The sequence below is a fragment of the Hemibagrus wyckioides genome, linkage group LG16, assembly GCF_019097595.1.
Source record: "Hemibagrus wyckioides isolate EC202008001 linkage group LG16, SWU_Hwy_1.0, whole genome shotgun sequence".
NCBI classification, from domain to species: domain Eukaryota; kingdom Metazoa; phylum Chordata; class Actinopteri; order Siluriformes; family Bagridae; genus Hemibagrus; species Hemibagrus wyckioides.
The window spans coordinates 20385001-20405000 of NC_080725.1; the positions used below are offsets into that span (position 1 = coordinate 20385001).

At 43.8% G+C, this 20000-nt stretch overlaps 1 protein-coding gene across 3 annotated transcripts in view; it reads left to right on the top strand.

Moving 5' to 3' along the window:
* depdc5 (DEP domain containing 5, GATOR1 subcomplex subunit) overlaps positions 1-20000 on the top strand; it is a 38661-nt gene that overhangs the window by 1225 nt on the left and 17436 nt on the right. For all 3 annotated transcript variants that reach the window (XM_058411933.1, XM_058411935.1, XM_058411934.1), the window contains exons 2-25: positions 417-575; positions 988-1075; positions 1221-1267; positions 1860-1945; positions 2153-2236; positions 5959-6008; positions 6120-6189; positions 6520-6598; positions 7074-7135; positions 7242-7311; positions 8549-8621; positions 8706-8809; positions 8897-8971; positions 9363-9497; positions 10945-11006; positions 11120-11190; positions 11303-11372; positions 12955-12991; positions 13104-13224; positions 13311-13543; positions 14190-14390; positions 14611-14746; positions 14856-14935; positions 19702-19755. In XM_058411933.1, the coding sequence (XP_058267916.1) occupies positions 509-575; positions 988-1075; positions 1221-1267; positions 1860-1945; positions 2153-2236; positions 5959-6008; positions 6120-6189; positions 6520-6598; positions 7074-7135; positions 7242-7311; positions 8549-8621; positions 8706-8809; positions 8897-8971; positions 9363-9497; positions 10945-11006; positions 11120-11190; positions 11303-11372; positions 12955-12991; positions 13104-13224; positions 13311-13543; positions 14190-14390; positions 14611-14746; positions 14856-14935; positions 19702-19755 (2155 nt within the window). In that variant the 5' untranslated portion in view covers positions 417-508. The remainder of the gene's footprint in view (positions 1-416; positions 576-987; positions 1076-1220; positions 1268-1859; positions 1946-2152; positions 2237-5958; positions 6009-6119; positions 6190-6519; positions 6599-7073; positions 7136-7241; positions 7312-8548; positions 8622-8705; positions 8810-8896; positions 8972-9362; positions 9498-10944; positions 11007-11119; positions 11191-11302; positions 11373-12954; positions 12992-13103; positions 13225-13310; positions 13544-14189; positions 14391-14610; positions 14747-14855; positions 14936-19701; positions 19756-20000) is intronic.

Below are 20000 nucleotides of genomic sequence, written 5' to 3' on the forward strand. Positions count from 1 at the left end.
GTTTTCCTGTACCTCTTCCTCCTCCTCCTTTTCCTTCTTCTCCTCCTACTTCTCTTCCTGCTTGTTTTCCTGTACCTCTTCCTCCTCCTCCTTTTCCTTCTTCTCTTCCTCCTCCACTTTCTGCTGTTCTTCCTACTCCTCTTCTTCCCACTTCTCCTCTTCCTTCTTTTCTTCCTGCTCTTTTCCTACTCCTCTTCCTACTTCTCTTCCTGCTCTTCTTCCTTCTCCTCTTCCTGCTCCTCTTTCTCCTCCTCCTCCTTTTCCTTGTCCTCTCCCTACTCCTTTTCCTGCTCTTCCTCCTCCTCCTTCCTCTTCTTCCTCTTCTTCTATATACATTTTCAGCATGTTACACATTTTGCAACACTTTATTTCATTTCGGGTGAAATTAATACCTCAGTGTGTTTTTGTGTGCTCAGATTAAAAGAGCTCGACTCATACCTGCAGCCGGAGCTGAGTGGTGGTTGATGTTTCTTCTGCTAAGTCGGAGTCTGTAAGTTCTGGAGAGAAAATGACCGTCACCACCAAAACCAAAACCTACAAACTGGTCGTCCATAAGAAGGGCTTTGGAGGGAGCGGTGAGTTCCTGTGCTCCATTCTGTACATCCCTCATGCTCACGAGAGAGCTTCATGCGTATCTGCCTTGTGATTGGTCAGAGTGAGGTTTAGGTTAGCTCCGCCCACTTTACACTGACATTGAAAGCCATGTATATGTTGAAACATCACCATCAGAATGATTTTAAAGCATGACCGATGATTATCACAGTGTGTATAAACCTTGGCCACGGAAATCCCTGTTTCTCATTAGCTTGTGTTGCTGTAACCATGACAACGTGGACAAATAACGATAAATTAAAGATGTTAAAAACCCCAAATTCACATTTTTGGTCTTCACTTTTACATATCACGTACACTGAGGATCAGAGAAGCTCCTGGTTGAAGCTCCAGGAAGTTCAGTGCGATAATTATGACATCTCTTTCCTCTTACAGATGATGAGCTGATGATGAACCCGAAGGTGTTTCCTCAGGTTAAACTGGGGGACATTGTGGAGATCGCACACCCCAATGATGAATACAGGTGAGAGAGAAACCACATGTCCTTCAGATCATCAGTGTCTGTGTTTCTGATGCTGTTGGATGTGACGTTGTTGTGAGCTGATTTTGTCATCAGTTAGTCCTGATGACTGAGTTAGACTGATTTCTGTGCTGTGGTTTGTCTCTAGCCCGCTCCTGCTCCAGGTGAAAAGCCTGAAAGAAGACCTGCAGAAAGGTACGAACTCATGGCTGTGGATTTCACTGAAAAGAACAACTTTATATACAGTCTGGGACGCTGACAAACAATCCTAAAGACCTAGAAACACCAACAAACGTCTAGAAACACCTTAAATAATTCAGATACACATAAACACCTCAAATACCCAGGAACACCACCAAACGTCTAGAAACAACTTAAATGTGGGATGTGGTAGCTTAGTGGTTAAGGTGTTGGACTACTGATCAGAAGATTGTGAGTTTGAATCCCAGGTCCACCAAGCTGCCACTGCCCCTGAGCAAGGCCCTTAATTGTAAGTCGCCGTCGATGAAGGCATCTGCCAAATGCCGTAAATGTAAATACTCAAAAACACCTCAAATACTGAGACAAACCACCAAATATCCAGAAACACCTTAAATACCCCAAACACCCCGAAACACCTTAAATACCTCAGATACCCAGCAATACCACCAAACACCCAGAAACACCTCTAATACATAGATACCCAGAATATCCAGGAACTAACGCCTTAATATAAACGCCTCCTGACCAAGCCGAACGTCTACATTCAGTACATGATGCTAATCCTCGTGTTCTTTGGTGTTCATAGAGACGATCAGCGTGGACCAGACCGTCGCTCAGGCCTTCAAGCTTCGCGCGTATCAGGATGTTATCATCAACATTGTGGATCCTAAGGTCACACACTTCACCTTCACAGTGATGGGTTTAAGGCTAGGAAGCTAGCTATAAGGCTGATTTAGCTAACATCTAGGAGACGTTTGTGAGCACTAGTTAGCATGAATAATTAGCTACGTTAAATGATTCCTCTAAACAAGTGTGTGTGATTCAGCACCTTCTTGTGCTGTAATGTAAAAGAAGTGTGTGTGTGTGTGTGTGAGACAGGACGTGACCCTGGATCTGGTAGAGCTTACCTTCAAAGACCAGTACATCGGTCGAGGGGACATGTGGAGACTGAAGAAGAGTCTGGTGAGTTCATCGTATCGATTCACTTCATGTAGGTGAATCGAATTGATTCAGAAGAGTCGAATCACTTTCTCACTGAACTCGGATCTCGGAAGCAGACCGGGTGAGAACACGAAGCTCGGGTCTGAGAACTGACGTAGTTTCGATTTGACAAATACCCCAAACACCACCAAACACCCACAAATACCCCAAACACCACCAAACACCCACAAATACCCCAAACACCCACAAATACCCCAAACACCACCAAACACCCACAAATACCCCAAACACCCACAAATACCCCAAACACCACCAAACACCCACAAATACCCCAAACACCACCAAACATCCACAAATACCCCAAACACCCACAAATACCCCAAACACCCACAAATACCCCAAACACCACCAAACATCCACAAATCCCCCAAACACCACCAAACACCCACAAATACCCCAAACACCACCAAACACCCACAAATACCCCAAACACCACCAAACATCCACAAATCCCCCAAACACCACCAAACACCCACAAATACCCCAAACACCACTAAACATCCACAAATACCCCAAACACCACCAAACATCCACAAACACCCACAAATACCCCAAACACCACCAAACATCCACAAATCCCCCAAACACCCACAAATACCCCAAACACCACCAAACATCCACAAATCCCCCAAACACCCACAAATACCCCAAACACCACTAAACATCCACAAATCCCCCAAACTCCACCAAACACCCACAAATCCCCCAAACACCACCAAACATCCACAAATCCCCCAAACACCACCAAACATCCACAAATACCCCAAACACCACCAAACACCCACAAATACCCCAAACACCACCAAACATCCACAAACACCCACAAATACCCCAAACACCACCAAACATCCACAAATCCCCCAAACACCCACAAATACCCCAAACACCACCAAACACCCACAAATACCCCAAACACCACCAAACACCCACAAATACCCCAAACACCCACAAATACCCCAAACACCACCAAACATCCACAAATCCCCCAAACACCACCAAACACCCACAAATACCCCAAACACCACTAAACATCCACAAATCCCCCAAACACCACCAAACACCCACAAATACCCCAAACACCACCAAACATCCACAAATACCCCAAACACCACACTGTAAAAAAATCTCATAAAAAAACGGTCAAATCACTGGCAGCAGCGGCTGCCAAACAAAAACTGTAAAATTAAAGTAAAATACGTTCATTCAAATAAATAAAATCATTTTACATACATTTTTCTTAAATATTTTACAGAAAAACACTGTAATTTTACGGATTTTTCCTTTACTATTATGAACCACTACTGTCAATAAAATGACAGCATTAAATATTTTACAGAAAAAAACTGTAATTTTACAGATGTTTCCTTTATTATTATATGACATCAAATTGACGCCAAAAAATTGTCAAAAAACAAGTCAAAAAAGCAAATCCAATTGACGTCAGCATATTGAGGTCTTATATTGAACACCAAAATAATGACACAAAAGTAATTAAAGTAAGAAATATTTTATTTATCAGGCCCTTTTGGACACTTTCTTAGTCCAAACAGATCCATTTTCTATACCAGCTTTATTCCTAACTAGGGTCACAGGGGTCTGCTGGAGCCTATCCCACCCATAGTCCATCACATCCATAGTCCATCAGTCCATCACAGGGTCACACATATAGACAGACAACCACACCCTTACTTCTGTGTGAGTATTCCAATTTAGAATTACCAACCAACCTAACGTACATGTCGAACCTGGGATTCAAACCCAGGACCTTCTTGTTGTGAGGCAACAGTGCTAACCACTAAACCACCGTGCTGCCCGTGAGACCAAGTGCCTTATAAGAAAAAGTGCTAAACAGCTGAACACCACAAATCCCCCAAACACCACCAAACATCCACAAATACCCCAAACACCACAAATCTCCCAAACACCACCAAACATCCACAAATACCCCAAACACCACCAAACATCCACAAATACCCCAAACACCACAAATCTCCCAAACACCACCAAACATCCACAAATACCCCAAACACCACCAAACATCCACAAATACCCCAAACACCACCAAACATCCACAAATACCCCAAACACCACAAATCCCCCAAACACCACTAAACATCCACAAATACCCCAAACATCCACAAATACCCCAAACACCACCAAACATCCACAAATACCCCAAACACCACCAAACATCCACAAATACCCCAAACACCCACAAATACCCCAAACACCACCAAACATCCAGAAATACCCCAAACATCCACAAATACCCCAGACACCACAAATCCCCCAAACACCACCAAACATCCACAAATACCCCAAACACCACAAATCCCCCAAACACCACCAAACATCCACAAATACCACAAACACCACCAAACATCCAGAAATACCCCAAACATCCACAAATACCCCAGACACCACAAATCCCCCAAACACCACAAATCCCCCAAACACCACCAAACATCCACAAATACCCCAAACACCACAAATCCCCCAAACACCACCAAACATCCACAAATCCCCCAAACACCACCAAACATCCACAAATACCCCAAACACCACAAATCCCCCAAACACTACCAAACATCCACAAATACCCCAAACATCCACAAATACCCCAAACACCACAAATCCCCCAAACACCACCAAACATCCACAAATCCCCCAAACACCACAAATCCCCCAAACACCACCAAACATCCACAAATACCCCAAACATCCACAAATCCCCCAAACACCACAAATACCCCAAACACCACCAAACATCCACAAATACCCCAAACACCACAAATCCCCCAAACACCACCAAACATCCACAAATCCCCCAAACACCACCAAACATCCACAAATCCCCCAAACACCACCAAACATCCACAAATACCCCAAACACCACAAATCCCCCAAATACCACCAAACATCCACAAATCCCCCAAACACCACAAATCCCCCAAATACCACCAAACATCCACAAATCCCCCAAACACCACAAATCCCCCAAACACCACCAAACATCCACAAATCCCCCAAACACCACAAATCCTCCAAACACCACCAAACATCCACAAATACCCCAAACACCACCAAACATCCACAAATACCCCAAACATCCACAAACACCCCAAATATCCACAAATACCCCAAATATCCACAAATACCCCAAACATCCACAAATACCCCAAACATCCACAAACACCCCAAACATCCACAAACACCCCAAACATCCACAAACACCCCAAACATCCACAAACACCCCAAACACCCCAAACATCCACAAATACCCCAAATATCCACAAACACCCCAAACATCCACAAACACCCCAAACATCCACAAATACCCCAAACATCCACAAATACCCCAAACATCCACAAATACCCCAAATATCCACAAATACCCCAAACATCCACAAACACCCCAAACATCCACAAACACCCCAAACATCCACAAACATCCACAAATACCCCAAACATCCACAAATACCCCAAATATCCACAAACACCCCAAACATCCACAAACACCCCAAATATCCACAAATACCCCAAATATCCACAAACACCCCAAACATCCACAAACATCCACAAATACCCCAAACATCCACAAATACCCCAAAAATCCACAAACAACACAAATACCCCAAACATCTACAAACACCAAAATTATTATTATTATTATTTTCCTGCAGGTGAGCACATGTGCTTATGTGACCCAGAAAGTGGAGTTTGCAGGGATCAGGTCAGTCCCACACCATGTTCTTCTTATGTGTTCTGTGTTTCTCCGACTCTCTTCAATGACTTTCTGTGTGTGTGTGTGTGTGTGTGTGTGTGTGTGTGTGTTACACTCCAGGGCTCAGGCAAGTGAGCTGTGGGTAAAAGGCGAGAAGGTCACATGTGGGTACATCAGCGAGGACACTCGGGTGAGGCGCATCTTCACACACTCGAACTCTTTTTAATGTTTCTATAGCAACAACCTAAGTGGTGTGATTTACATGCTTTATGTAGGTCCATGTAGGACATATAAATGACCAACTGTTTCCTTCAGCGGATGACCTTATGGGTCAACTTTTTCTACTCCTTTTCATGGCTGTGAAAGCTAACAAATGTTTCCATAAATACTGAAACATTGCTGATGAGGTTTTTATCCGAATCGTGGTCCATGGCTTGGCCTGTGACCCATCAGAATGTCCTGCTCTGGTCACTAAACCTCTCGAGTCTGGGTCAAGGCAGTGTGATGTTCTGTGCTGCAGGTGGTGTTTCGCTCCAGCTCGGCCATGGTCTACATCTTCATCCAGATGAGCTGCGAGATGTGGGACTTCGACATCTACGGTATAACACTCTCCATCTCCACTCTGTGTGTAGCGTAGGACAGGATTCTGGATCAGAAGCGCAGAAATTAAACAAACAAGACGAGAGCAGCTCAATGTATTAAGGAACTTTAGATGAGAATGTGGGCGTGTCTACGTCCTTATATGGAAATGTATGTAGGGAGAAGTTTAAGTGGGATGTCATTTTAATTAGCAATAATATATTTAAAGATGAAGGAAGGAAGGAAGGAAGGAAGGAAGGAAGGAAGGAAGGACGGAAGGAAGGAAGGAAGGAAGGAAGGAAGGAAGGTTTTTTAAAAAAGAAAGAAAGAAAGGCAGATTTAGAAAGATAGACAGATTTTGAGATAGAAAGAATGATTTTGAAAGAAAGAAAGATTTTAGTAGATAGATAGATAGATAGATAGATAGATGACTGTAAGAAGTTGATGTATGTGTAGTGTCTCTGCATGACGTCTCTGATGTTTTCCTGAATGAAGGTGATCTGTATTTTGAGAAGGCAGTGAACGGGTTCCTCTCTGATCTCTTCACCAAGTGGAAAGTAAGCACTGCTGTTCCTCCATGTTCCCCAGGAGGATTATATTCACCTGGTTATTAACATGAACACTGACCGCAGTTTCATCACGAATGTCTTTAACTCCTCTTAGGAAAAAAACTGCAGTCATGAGGTGACAGTGGTGTTGTTCTCCCGCACTTTCTACGCCGCCAAGACACAAGGTGAGCTTCATACACATCATTACACATCATTACACATTATATACACGTCATATACACTTAATTACATGTAATATACACGTCATATACACCACATATATACGTCATTACACGTCATATACGTCATTACACGTCATATACGTCATTACATATCATTACACGTCATTACACATCATATACACGTCATAGACATGTCATATACACATCTATACGTTATTACGTCATACACGTCATATGCGTCATATACATGTCATATGCACGTCTATACATGTCTAAACACGTCTATACACGTTATTACATCATATACATGATATATACACGTCTATACGTGTCATATACACGTCATATACACATCATTACATGTCTATACATGTCATTATACGTAATTACATGTCATATACATGTCATATACATGTCATACATGTCATATACATCATATACACATCATATATGCGTCATATATACGTCATTACATGTCATATACGTCATATACACATATACGCATCATATACACGTCATATATATCATTACACATCAGATGCACGTCATATACACATCATTACACGCCATATAGGTCATATACACATCATATACGTCATATACGCATCATATACATGTCATTACATGTCAGTACATGTCATTACACGTCATATACACATCATATACACGTCATTACATGTCATACATGTCATATACATCATATACATATCATATACACGTCATTACATGTCATATACGTGTCATATACACATCATATACACGTCATATACGTCAATACACATCATATACACATCATTACACATCGTATACGCGTCATATACACATCATATACGTGTCATATACACGTCATATACGTCAATACACATCATTACACATCATATACGTGTCATATACACGTCATATACGTCAATACACATCATTACACATCATATACGTCATATACACGTCATATACGTCAATACACATCATTACACATCATATACATGTCATATACACGTCATTACACGCCATATACACGTCATATGCGTTATATACGCGTCAGATACGCGTCATATACGTCAATACACATCATATACACATCATTACACATCATATACGTCATATACACGTCATTACACATCATATACGTCATATACACGTCATTACACGTGATTTACTAAACACAGCAATGTGTTGAAGCAGGGAAAAAACAGCTGGTGTTTGTGTGTCACCTGATGGACATTTATCTTCATCTCATCAGATGAGTTTCCCGAGAGCCAGAGAGGAGCCATCAGGCAGGACCATGAGGGACGCTACTACGAGGATTTCTACAGGTTTCTGCACACGGATCACGTGATTATGTTTAAATGATGTTTGTGGTGTCGAGTCTCCTGTGTGATGAAGTGTATCTGGTGCAGAGTGGTGGCTCAGAACGAGAGGAGGGACGAGTGGACGTCTCTGCTGGTCACTATTAAGAAGCTCTTTATCCAGTATCCAGTGCTGGTTCGCCTGAAAGGAGCTGGTATGTGTACACACACACACACACACACACACACATGAATATTACATTCTGGATAAATCTGTGTATTTGTGTGTGTGTGTGAGACAGATGGGTTTCCATGTGGACAGAACTCCACTGCTGTTCAGGGCAATTACCTCGAAGCCATCAACTTATCTTTTAACGGTTTGTGAAATTAATTACCTTCAACTCAGCAGACAAGAGAAAGAAAGAAAGAAAAACGAAGGGAATAAAAAAAGAAAGAAAGAATGAGGGAAAGAAAGAAGGACAGAGGGATAGATAGATAGATAGATAGATAGATAGATAGATAGATAGATAGATAGATAGATAGAAGGCAGGATGGAAGGGATGGGAAAAAAGAAAGCAAGAACAATGGAAGGCCGGAGGGAAGGAAAGAAAGGACAGAGGGAAATAAAGAAAGGAGGACAGAAGAAAAGAAAGAAGGAAGGAAAGATTAGTTTCCACTTGTGTTAAATCCTGATAGAGAAACACAGTGTAATGAGAGCTGTGTGTAGTAAGGTGTGTGTGTGTGTGTGTGTGTATGTGTGTGTTGCAGTTTTTGATAAACATTACATTAACCGGAACTTTGACCGCACTGGTCAGATGTCTGTGGTGATCACACCGGGAGTGGGAGTGTTCGAGGTCGACCGCCTGCTCATGATCCTCACCAAACAGCGCATGATCGACAACGGTGACACACAACACTACACAACTACACAACACACCACACCTTAACACACCTCATCACAACACTACACAACTACACAACACCTTAACACACCTCATCACAACACACAACACTACACAACACACCACACCTTAACACACCTCATCACAACACTACACAACTACACAACACCTTAACACACCTCATCACAACACACAACACTACACAACACACCACACCTTAACACACCTCATCACAACACTACACAACTACACACCACACCTTAACACACCTCATCACAACACACAACACTACACAACACACCACACCTTAACACACCTCATCACAACACTACACAACTACACAACACACCACACCTTAACACACCTCATCACAACACACAACACTACACAACTACACAACACACAACACCTTAACACACCTCATCACAACACTACACAACTACACAACACACCACACCTTAACACACCTCATCACAACACACAACACTACACACCACACCTTAACACACCTCATCACAACACACAACACTACACAACACACCACACCTTAACACACCTCATCACAACACTACACAACACCTTAACACACCTCATCACAGCACACAACACTACACAACTACACAACTTAACACACCTCATCACAACACTACACAACACACAACACCTTAACACACCTCATCACAACACACAACACTACACAACACACCACACCTTAACACACCTCATCACAACACTACACAACACACAACACCTTAACACACCTCATCACAGCACACAACACTACACAACTACACACCTTAACACACCTCATCACAACACTACACAACACACAACACCTTAACACACCTCATCACAACACACAACACTACACAACACACCACACCTTAACACACCTCATCACAACACTACACAACACACAACACCTTAACACACCTCATCACAACACTACACAACACACAACACCTTAACACACCTCATCACAACACACAACACTACACAACTACACAACTTAACACACCTCATCACAACACACAACACACCACACCTTAACACACCTCCTCACAACACACAACACTACACAACACACCACACCTTAACACACCTCATCACAACACACAACACTACACATCTCATCACAACACATTGCAACACATCATACCACATCACACTACACATCATAACACATCACAACACACTGTACATCACACTACACACCACAACACCACACAAAACCACACAACTCAACACAACCTTTCTTTCTTTCTTTCTTTCTTTCTTTTACTTTCTCTCCATATGTACACTGTAATGTAGTCCAGCAATCAGAAGCTGAGCAGAAACAGCAGAACTTCCTGTTTACTTCAAACCCTGAGTGATTGTTGTTGTTGTTGTTGTTGTCCTCGGGCTCTGACGGTCAGGGTGGTGTTGAGTCATGTTATTTTGATTGACAGGTATCGGAGTGGACCTGGTGTGTATGGGAGAGCAGCCGCTTCACGCCGTCCCGCTCTTTAAGGTTTGTGACTTAAACATTTATCAGGACATGAAGAAGAGATTTTTACTCTAAAGCTATTCTTTTTAAACAGAAAGCTTTGTGATGTAACACAACCCTGTAACATCTGTCCACAGCTACACAACCGGACAGTACCGGGTGACTCCAGACTGGACGACTACAACCTGCCTCACTGGATAAATCACAGGTCAGACAGTGGACAGGACACTTCCTGTACATCAGAATGAAGTGACCGGTGTCATTTCCTTTATATAAAGTCTCATACTGTGTATTAATAATGATATTGATACGCTTCACAGCTTCTACACATCAAAGAGTCAAGGCTCGTGCAGCTCCTTCACTCCCAGAATTAAACTTGCTGGTCAGAAGGTGAGATCTGGTCACTTCTCATGATTTGAACTCGTGTGTGTTATTTCTATATGGGACTAGTACAGTAGATGTCATTGCATAGATGGATAAACTGGTGGATAGATGGGTAGCTGCACAGATAGATGGATGAGTGGATTATTGACAGATTAGATGGGGGGAAAGTTGTATAAGTAAAAAAATAAATGGAATGATGGATAGAAATTTGATGGAAACGGATGAATAGAGTATGTTGATAGACAGATGGATGGGTGACTAGGTAGGATAGATGGATAGATATCATGGGTTGTAGCGATGGATGAACGCATTGACAGATTGATTGGATGAATTGATGGATGGATTGAAATGTTGTAAGATGGATGGATGGATGGATGGATGGACAGATGGATGGATGGATGGATAGGATGAATTGATTGATAGATAGACAAGGGGTCAGATAAACTGGCGGACCATTGGATGGAAAGATGGATGGATGGATGGTAAGAATTGATGGATGGATGGTAAGAATTTATGGATGGCTAGAAAAGTGGTCAGATCAACTGATAGATGAATGGATGGACAGATGGATGGATAGATAGATTGGATGAATTGATGGATAGATAGACAAGTGGTTGGATGAACTGGTGGACCGATGGATGGATGGATGGATGGATGTATAAGATGAATTGATGGATAGATAGGCAAGTAGTCAGATGAACTGGTGGACGGATGGAAGGATGGATGGATGGATGGGTAAGAATTGATGGATGGCTAGAAAAGTGGTTAGATCAACTGATAGATGGATGGATGAACAGATGGATTGGATGAATTGATGGATAGATAGACAAGTGGTTGGATGAACTGGCGGACGGATGGATGGATGGATGGATGGATGGATGGATGGATGGATAAGATTCATTGATCAACTGATGGATGGATGGATGGATGGACAGATGGATTGGATGAATTGATGGTTAGATAAAACAGTGGTCAGATAAACTGATAGATGAATGGATGGACAGACGGATTGGTTGAATTGATGGATAGATAGACAAGTGGTCAGATGAACTGGTGGACCGATGGATGGATAAGATAAATTGATGGATGGGTAGATGGATAAGATAAATTGATGGATGGATGGACAGATGGATAGGATGAATTGATGGATAGATAGACAAATGGTCAGATCAACTGATGGATGGATGGATGGATGGATGGATAGATTATGGGATGTATCAAAAATAGGGTCTAAAATTATAGTTTTATTTTTTTAAGCCCAAACTGTTTGAAATGTACTTTAGTGTTCAACAACTAAAAATATTACCCATCACCAGGTGGCGCTGTTTACTCCCCAAGTCATTCTGTGATCTTTAGCAGGAAATATTTCATTTTTAATATTTTTGTAATTATTAAAAAACAAATATTCTATTTTTGCTGTAATATTTGTTTATATACTGATACACACAGTGTATATATAAATATATATTTTATTAAATTATTTAAATAAAATCCAGATATCTCTCTAAATTAATTAATTAATTAAGTTATTTATTTAAATATTTGTCCGGGTTTTTCTAAACATTCTTTATCCTGATTTATTTCCAAGCCCCATGTGGAGAAGTTAAAGAGCAGTAAAGAGCACTGTAAGTAAAATCATCCATTTGTTTCTAATTATTATCTTAATCGTATGAATAAATTTTATTGTATTTATTTTCTTCATCATTTCCACTGATTTTTTTTTTTTTAAATTAAAAGCTCTTGGGGCCCCGAGGGACTCGGAGAACAGTCTTCCCATCCAGGTGGACTACGATGCTCATGATGCTCAGGTCTTCAGACTTCCTGGACCAGCGAGAGCACAGAGGGGCAGTCACTTCCGGTAGGGTTCGATAAAGACTCTAAAAGCATTCAGTTAATGTGGTTTATAATATTGTTTCCTCAAGACATGCCCTTGTGCTCTGTCAGGTCAAGCAGAGAGAAAGAGGCAAGCATTAGGAAGAGCTGGTGCTCGGCGGAGGCAGGTGGAGGGCACTACAGCGGCTGCTCTCCTCCTTCCCGGCCTGTAGGAGGCGCAGACGAGCAGCGCAGCCTTGCGTCAGACGACAGTCTGGGCCACGTCTCGAACATCCTGCTGATCCCGCGCCAGCCGCCTCAGTACGAAGTCAGCAGCTCGCTCGGCTACACCAGCTGTGCCAGAGGTACGGGCAAGACAGCCACGCCCAGTCTTTGGATAGATAGAGGTTTTTCTGCATAGTTTGGTGGACAGACAGCTGGCCAGATAGATGGGTAGCTGCACAGATAGATGGATGAGGGGATTATTGACAGATTAGATGGGGGAAAGTTGTATAAGTAAAAAATATCAATAGATATTGTTTGTATCAATAGAGGGACGTATTGGCAGACAAATAGATAGGATGGATGGATGGATAGGATGAATTGGGGGATAGATAGAAAAGTGTTAGGACCAATTGATGGATGGATGAATGGATAGAATGATGGATAGGATGGATGGATAGGATGAATTGATAGATGAATTTAAAAGTGGTCAGATCAACTGGTGGATGGATGGATGGATGGATGGATAGGATGAATTGATGAATGAATATGAAAGTGGTCAGATCAATTGGTGGACTGATGGATGGAAGGATGGATGGATAGGATGAATTCATGGATGAATATAAAAGTGGTCAGATCAAGTGATGGATAAATGGATGGATGGACGGACGGACGGAGATTTGGATAGGATGAATTGGTTAGATAGATAGACAAGTGGTCAGATCAACTGGTGGAACGATGGATGGATGGATGTTGCATTATCTCTGTGTGTGTGTGTGTGTGAGACAGAACTGTTGGAGAAGCTTGTGGAGTCACAGCGTGACTCGAGCGCTCCTGGACGCTTCACCGTGGGCAGTGCTGAGTCGACGCTGCACATCCGCCCGGGCGGTTACACGCCCCAGAGAGCTCTCATCAACCCATTCGCCCCATCACGCATGCCCATGAAGCTCACCTCCAACCGCCGCCGCTGGATGCACACCTTCCCTGTGGGTGGGTTTAACACACACACACACACGTTAACTTTCACATAACCAACAGTTCCACTATTAAGGAATAAATCTATGTTAATGCTTTATTAGTAAAAGGTTAACATGTTTCCATAACGAAGGCTTGTTCCATGCGTCATATGGAAACTGAATAAGTTTCACAATCAACCACGCTGCGTCTTTTTAGCTGTTTCTCGGTTCTAGTTGTGTTTTCTGTGTTTCAGGTCCCTCCGGCGAAGCCATCCAGATCCACCATCAGACTAGGCAGAACATGGCCGAACTACAGGGCAGTGAGCAGCGTGACCCCGCCCACACTTCCGCTGAGCTGCTGGAACTGGCCTATCATGAAGCAATGGGCCGGTTAGACACGCCCACTAAATCCATTAGGCTATAGTATTTGTGTAGTATATATAATAGAACATATACTTTGTGTGTTTATGTAAGTGTGTGTGTGTGTGTGTGTGTGTAGGCGAACAGGTCTCCCTCAGACTGCAGACAGTGGGGGTGCTGATGATTTTTCTGGTAGTCCAGCCAGCAGCAATAGCACAGGTACACTCCACCTACATCACACGGGTACACTCCACCTACATCACACGGGTACACTCCACCTACATCACACGGGTACACTCCACCTACATCACACGGGTACACTCCACCTACATCACACGGGTACACTCCACCTACATCACACGGGTACACTCCACCTACATCACACGGGTACACTCCACCTACATCACATGGGTACACTCCACCTACATCACACGGGTACACTCCACCTACATCACACGGGTACACTCCACCTACATCACACGGGTACACTCCACCTACATCATACGGGTACACTCCACCTACATCACACGGGTACACTCCACCTACATCACACGGGTACACTCCACCTACATCACACGGGTACACTCCACCTACATCACATGGGTACACTCCAGCTACATCACACGGGTACACTCCACCTACATCACACGGGTACACTCCACCTACATCACACGGGTACACTCCAGCTACATCACACAGGTACACTCCAGCTACATCACACAGGTACACTCCACCTACATCACACAGGTACACTCCACCTACATCACACTCCACCTACATCACACGGGTACACTCCACCTACATCACACGGGTACACTCCACCTACATCACACGGGTACACTCCACTTACATCACACGGGTACACTCCACCTACATCACACTACACCTACATCACACTCCACCTACATCACACGGGTACACTCCACCTACATCACACGGGTACACTCCACCTACATCACACTACACCTACATCACACTCCACCTACATCACACGGGTACACTCCACCTACATCACACGGGCACACTACATCACACGGGTACACTACACCTACATCACACGGGTACACTACACCTACATCACACTACACCTACATCACACAGGTACACTACACCTACATCACACTACACCTACATCACACAGGTACACTACACCTACATCACACTACACCTACATCACACGGGTACACTACACCTACATCACACGGGTACACTACACCTACATCACACTACACCTACATCACACAGGTACACTACACCTACATCACACTACACCTACATCACACAGGTACACTCCACCTACATCACACGGGTACACTCCACCTACATCACACGGGTACACTCCACCTACATCACACGGGTACACTACACCTACATCACACGGGTACACTCCACCTACATCACACTCCACCTACATCACACGGGTACACTCCACCTACATCACACGGGTACACTCCACCTACATCACACGGGTACACTACACCTACATCACACAGGTACACTACATCACACGGGTACACTACACCTACATCACACGGGTACACTACACCTACATCACACTACACCTACATCACACAGGTACACTACACCTACATCACACTACACCTACATCACACAGGTACACTACACCTACATCACACTACACCTACATCACACAGGTACACTCCACCTACATCACACAGGTACACTCCAGCTACATCACACTACACCTACATCACACAGGTACACTACACCTACATCACACAGGTACACTCCACCTACATCACACAGGTACACTCCACCTACATCACACGGGTACACTACACCTACATCACACAGGTACACTCCACCTACATCACACTACACCTACATCACACAGGTAGACTCCACCTACATCACACTACACCTACATCACACAGGTACACTACACCTACATCACACTACACCTACATCACACAGGTACACTCCACCTACATCACACAGGTACACTCCACCTACATCACACTACACCTACATCACACAGGTACACTACACCTACACTCCACCTACATCACACGGGTACACTACACCTACATCACACTACACCTACATCACACAGGTACACTACACCTACATCACACTACACCTACATCACACTACACCTACATCACACAGGTAGACTCCACCTACATCACACTACACCTACATCACACAGGTACACTCCACCTACATCACACAGGTACACTACACCTACATCACACTACACCTACATCACACAGGTACACTCCACCTACATCACACAGGTACACTACACCTACATCACACGGGTACACTACACCTACATCACACTACACCTACATCACACGGGTACACTACACCTACATCACACTACACCTACATCACACAGGTACACTCCACCTACATCACACTACACCTACATCACACGGTACACTACACCTACATCACACAGGTACACTACACCTACATCACACTACACCTACATCACACAGGTACACTACACCTACATCACACTACACCTACATCACACAGGTACACTCCACCTACATCACACGGGTACACTCCACCTACATCACACGGGTACACTCCACCTACATCACACGGGTACACTCCACCTACATCACTCGAGAAGCCTCCACCTCCATCACACTCCACCTACATCACACGGTACACTCCACCTACATCACACGGGTACACTCCACCTACATCACACGGGTACACTACACCTACATCACACAGGTACACTACATCACACGGGTACACTACACCTACATCACACGGGTACACTACACCTACATCACACTACACCTACATCACACAGGTACACTACACCTACATCACACTACACCTACATCACACAGGTACACTACACCTACATCACACTACACCTACATCACACAGGTACACTCCACCTACATCACACAGGTACACTCCACCTACATCACACTACACCTACATCACAAAGGTACACTACACCTACATCACACAGGTACACTCCACCTACATCACACAGGTACACTCCACCTACATCACACGGGTACACTACACCTACATCACACAGGTACACTCCACCTACATCACACTACACCTACATCACACAGGTAGACTCCACCTACATCACACTACACCTACATCACACAGGTACACTACACCTACATCACACTACACCTACATCACACAGGTACACTCCACCTACATCACACAGGTACACTCCACCTACATCACACTACACCTACATCACACAGGTACACTACACCTACACTCCACCTACATCACACGGGTACACTACACCTACATCACACTACACCTACATCACACAGGTACACTACACCTACATCACACTACACCTACATCACACTACACCTACATCACACAGGTAGACTCCACCTACATCACACTACACCTACATCACACAGGAACACACCACCTACATCACACAGGTACACAACACCTACATCACACTACACCTACATCACACGGGTACACTACACCTACATCACACAGGTACACTACACCTACATCACACTACACCTACATCACACAGGTACACTACACCTACATCACACTACACCTACATCACACGGGTACACTACACCTACATCACACGGGTACACTACACCTACATCACACTACACCTACATCACACAGGTACACCACACCTACATCACACTACACCTACATCACACAGGTACACTACACCTACATCACACTACACCTACATCACACTACACCTACATCACACAGGTAGACTCCACCTACATCACACTACACCTACATCACACAGGTACACTCCACCTACATCACACGGGTACACTACACCTACATCACACTCCACCTACATCACACGGGTACACTCCACCTACATCACACGGGTACACTCCACCTACATCACACTACACCTACATCACACGGGTACACTACACCTACACTACACCTACATCACACAGGTACACTCCACCTACATCACACGGGTACACTCCACCTACATCACACGGGTACACTCCACCTACATCACACGGGTACACTCCACCTACATCACACTACACCTACATCACACGGGTACACTCCACCTACATCACACAGGTACACTACACCTACATCACACTACACCTACATCACACAGGTACACTACACCTACACTCCACCTACATCACACGGGTACACTACACCTACATCACACGGGTACACTACACCTACATCACACTACACCTACATCACACGGGTACACTACACCTACATCACACTACACCTACATCACACAGGTACACTACACCTACATCACACTACACCTACATCACACAGGTACACTCCACCTACATCACACAGGTACACTCCACCTACATCACACAGGTACACTCCACCTACATCACACTACACCTACATCACACAGGTACACTCCACCTACATCACACAGGTACACTCCACCTACATCACACTACACCTACATCACACAGGTACACTCCACCTACATCACACAGGTACACTCCACCTACATCACACAGGTACACTACACCTACATCACACGTACACTCCACCTACATCACACAGGTACACTCCACCTACATCACACAGGTACACTCCACCTACATCACACAGGTACACTACACCTACATCACACAGGTACACTCCACCTACATCACACAGGTACACTACACCTACATCACACAGGTACACTCCACCTACATCACACTACACCTACATCACACAGGTACACTACACCTACATCACACTACACCTACATCACACAGGTACACTCCACCTACATCACACAGGTACACTCCACCTACATCACACTACACCTACATCACACAGGTACACTACACCTACACTCCACCTACATCACACGGGTACACTACACCTACATCACACTACACCTACATCACACAGGTACACTCCACCTACATCACACACTCTGCAGTCTACACTGTTAAAAGTATTAAGAGAAATTAATTGTAATCTCTCTATATGAGTTCCCTTTGGTCTAATTTAGTTTCCCACTAACGTCTTTGCAGGTACACCCATCAACCGCGGCTCATTCGACGAGTGCTCCAGCTGCTCGGATCCAAGTGAGTCAGACATAGAGACCAAAACACACACTTCACAAGCTCAGATTATGATTATTTGCATTGTGAATAACATTTACACAAAAATCATCATTTTCTCAGAAGTTACACACTAATGTTGTCCATCATGCAAGTGTTTGTGATGTTGATCATATTTTTCAGCATTTTGTAAATTAACACACGATTGAATATCTTCATTTGCATAATGTTGTTCCTTTTTTTTTATAGCGAGTCTGATTAATTTTTTC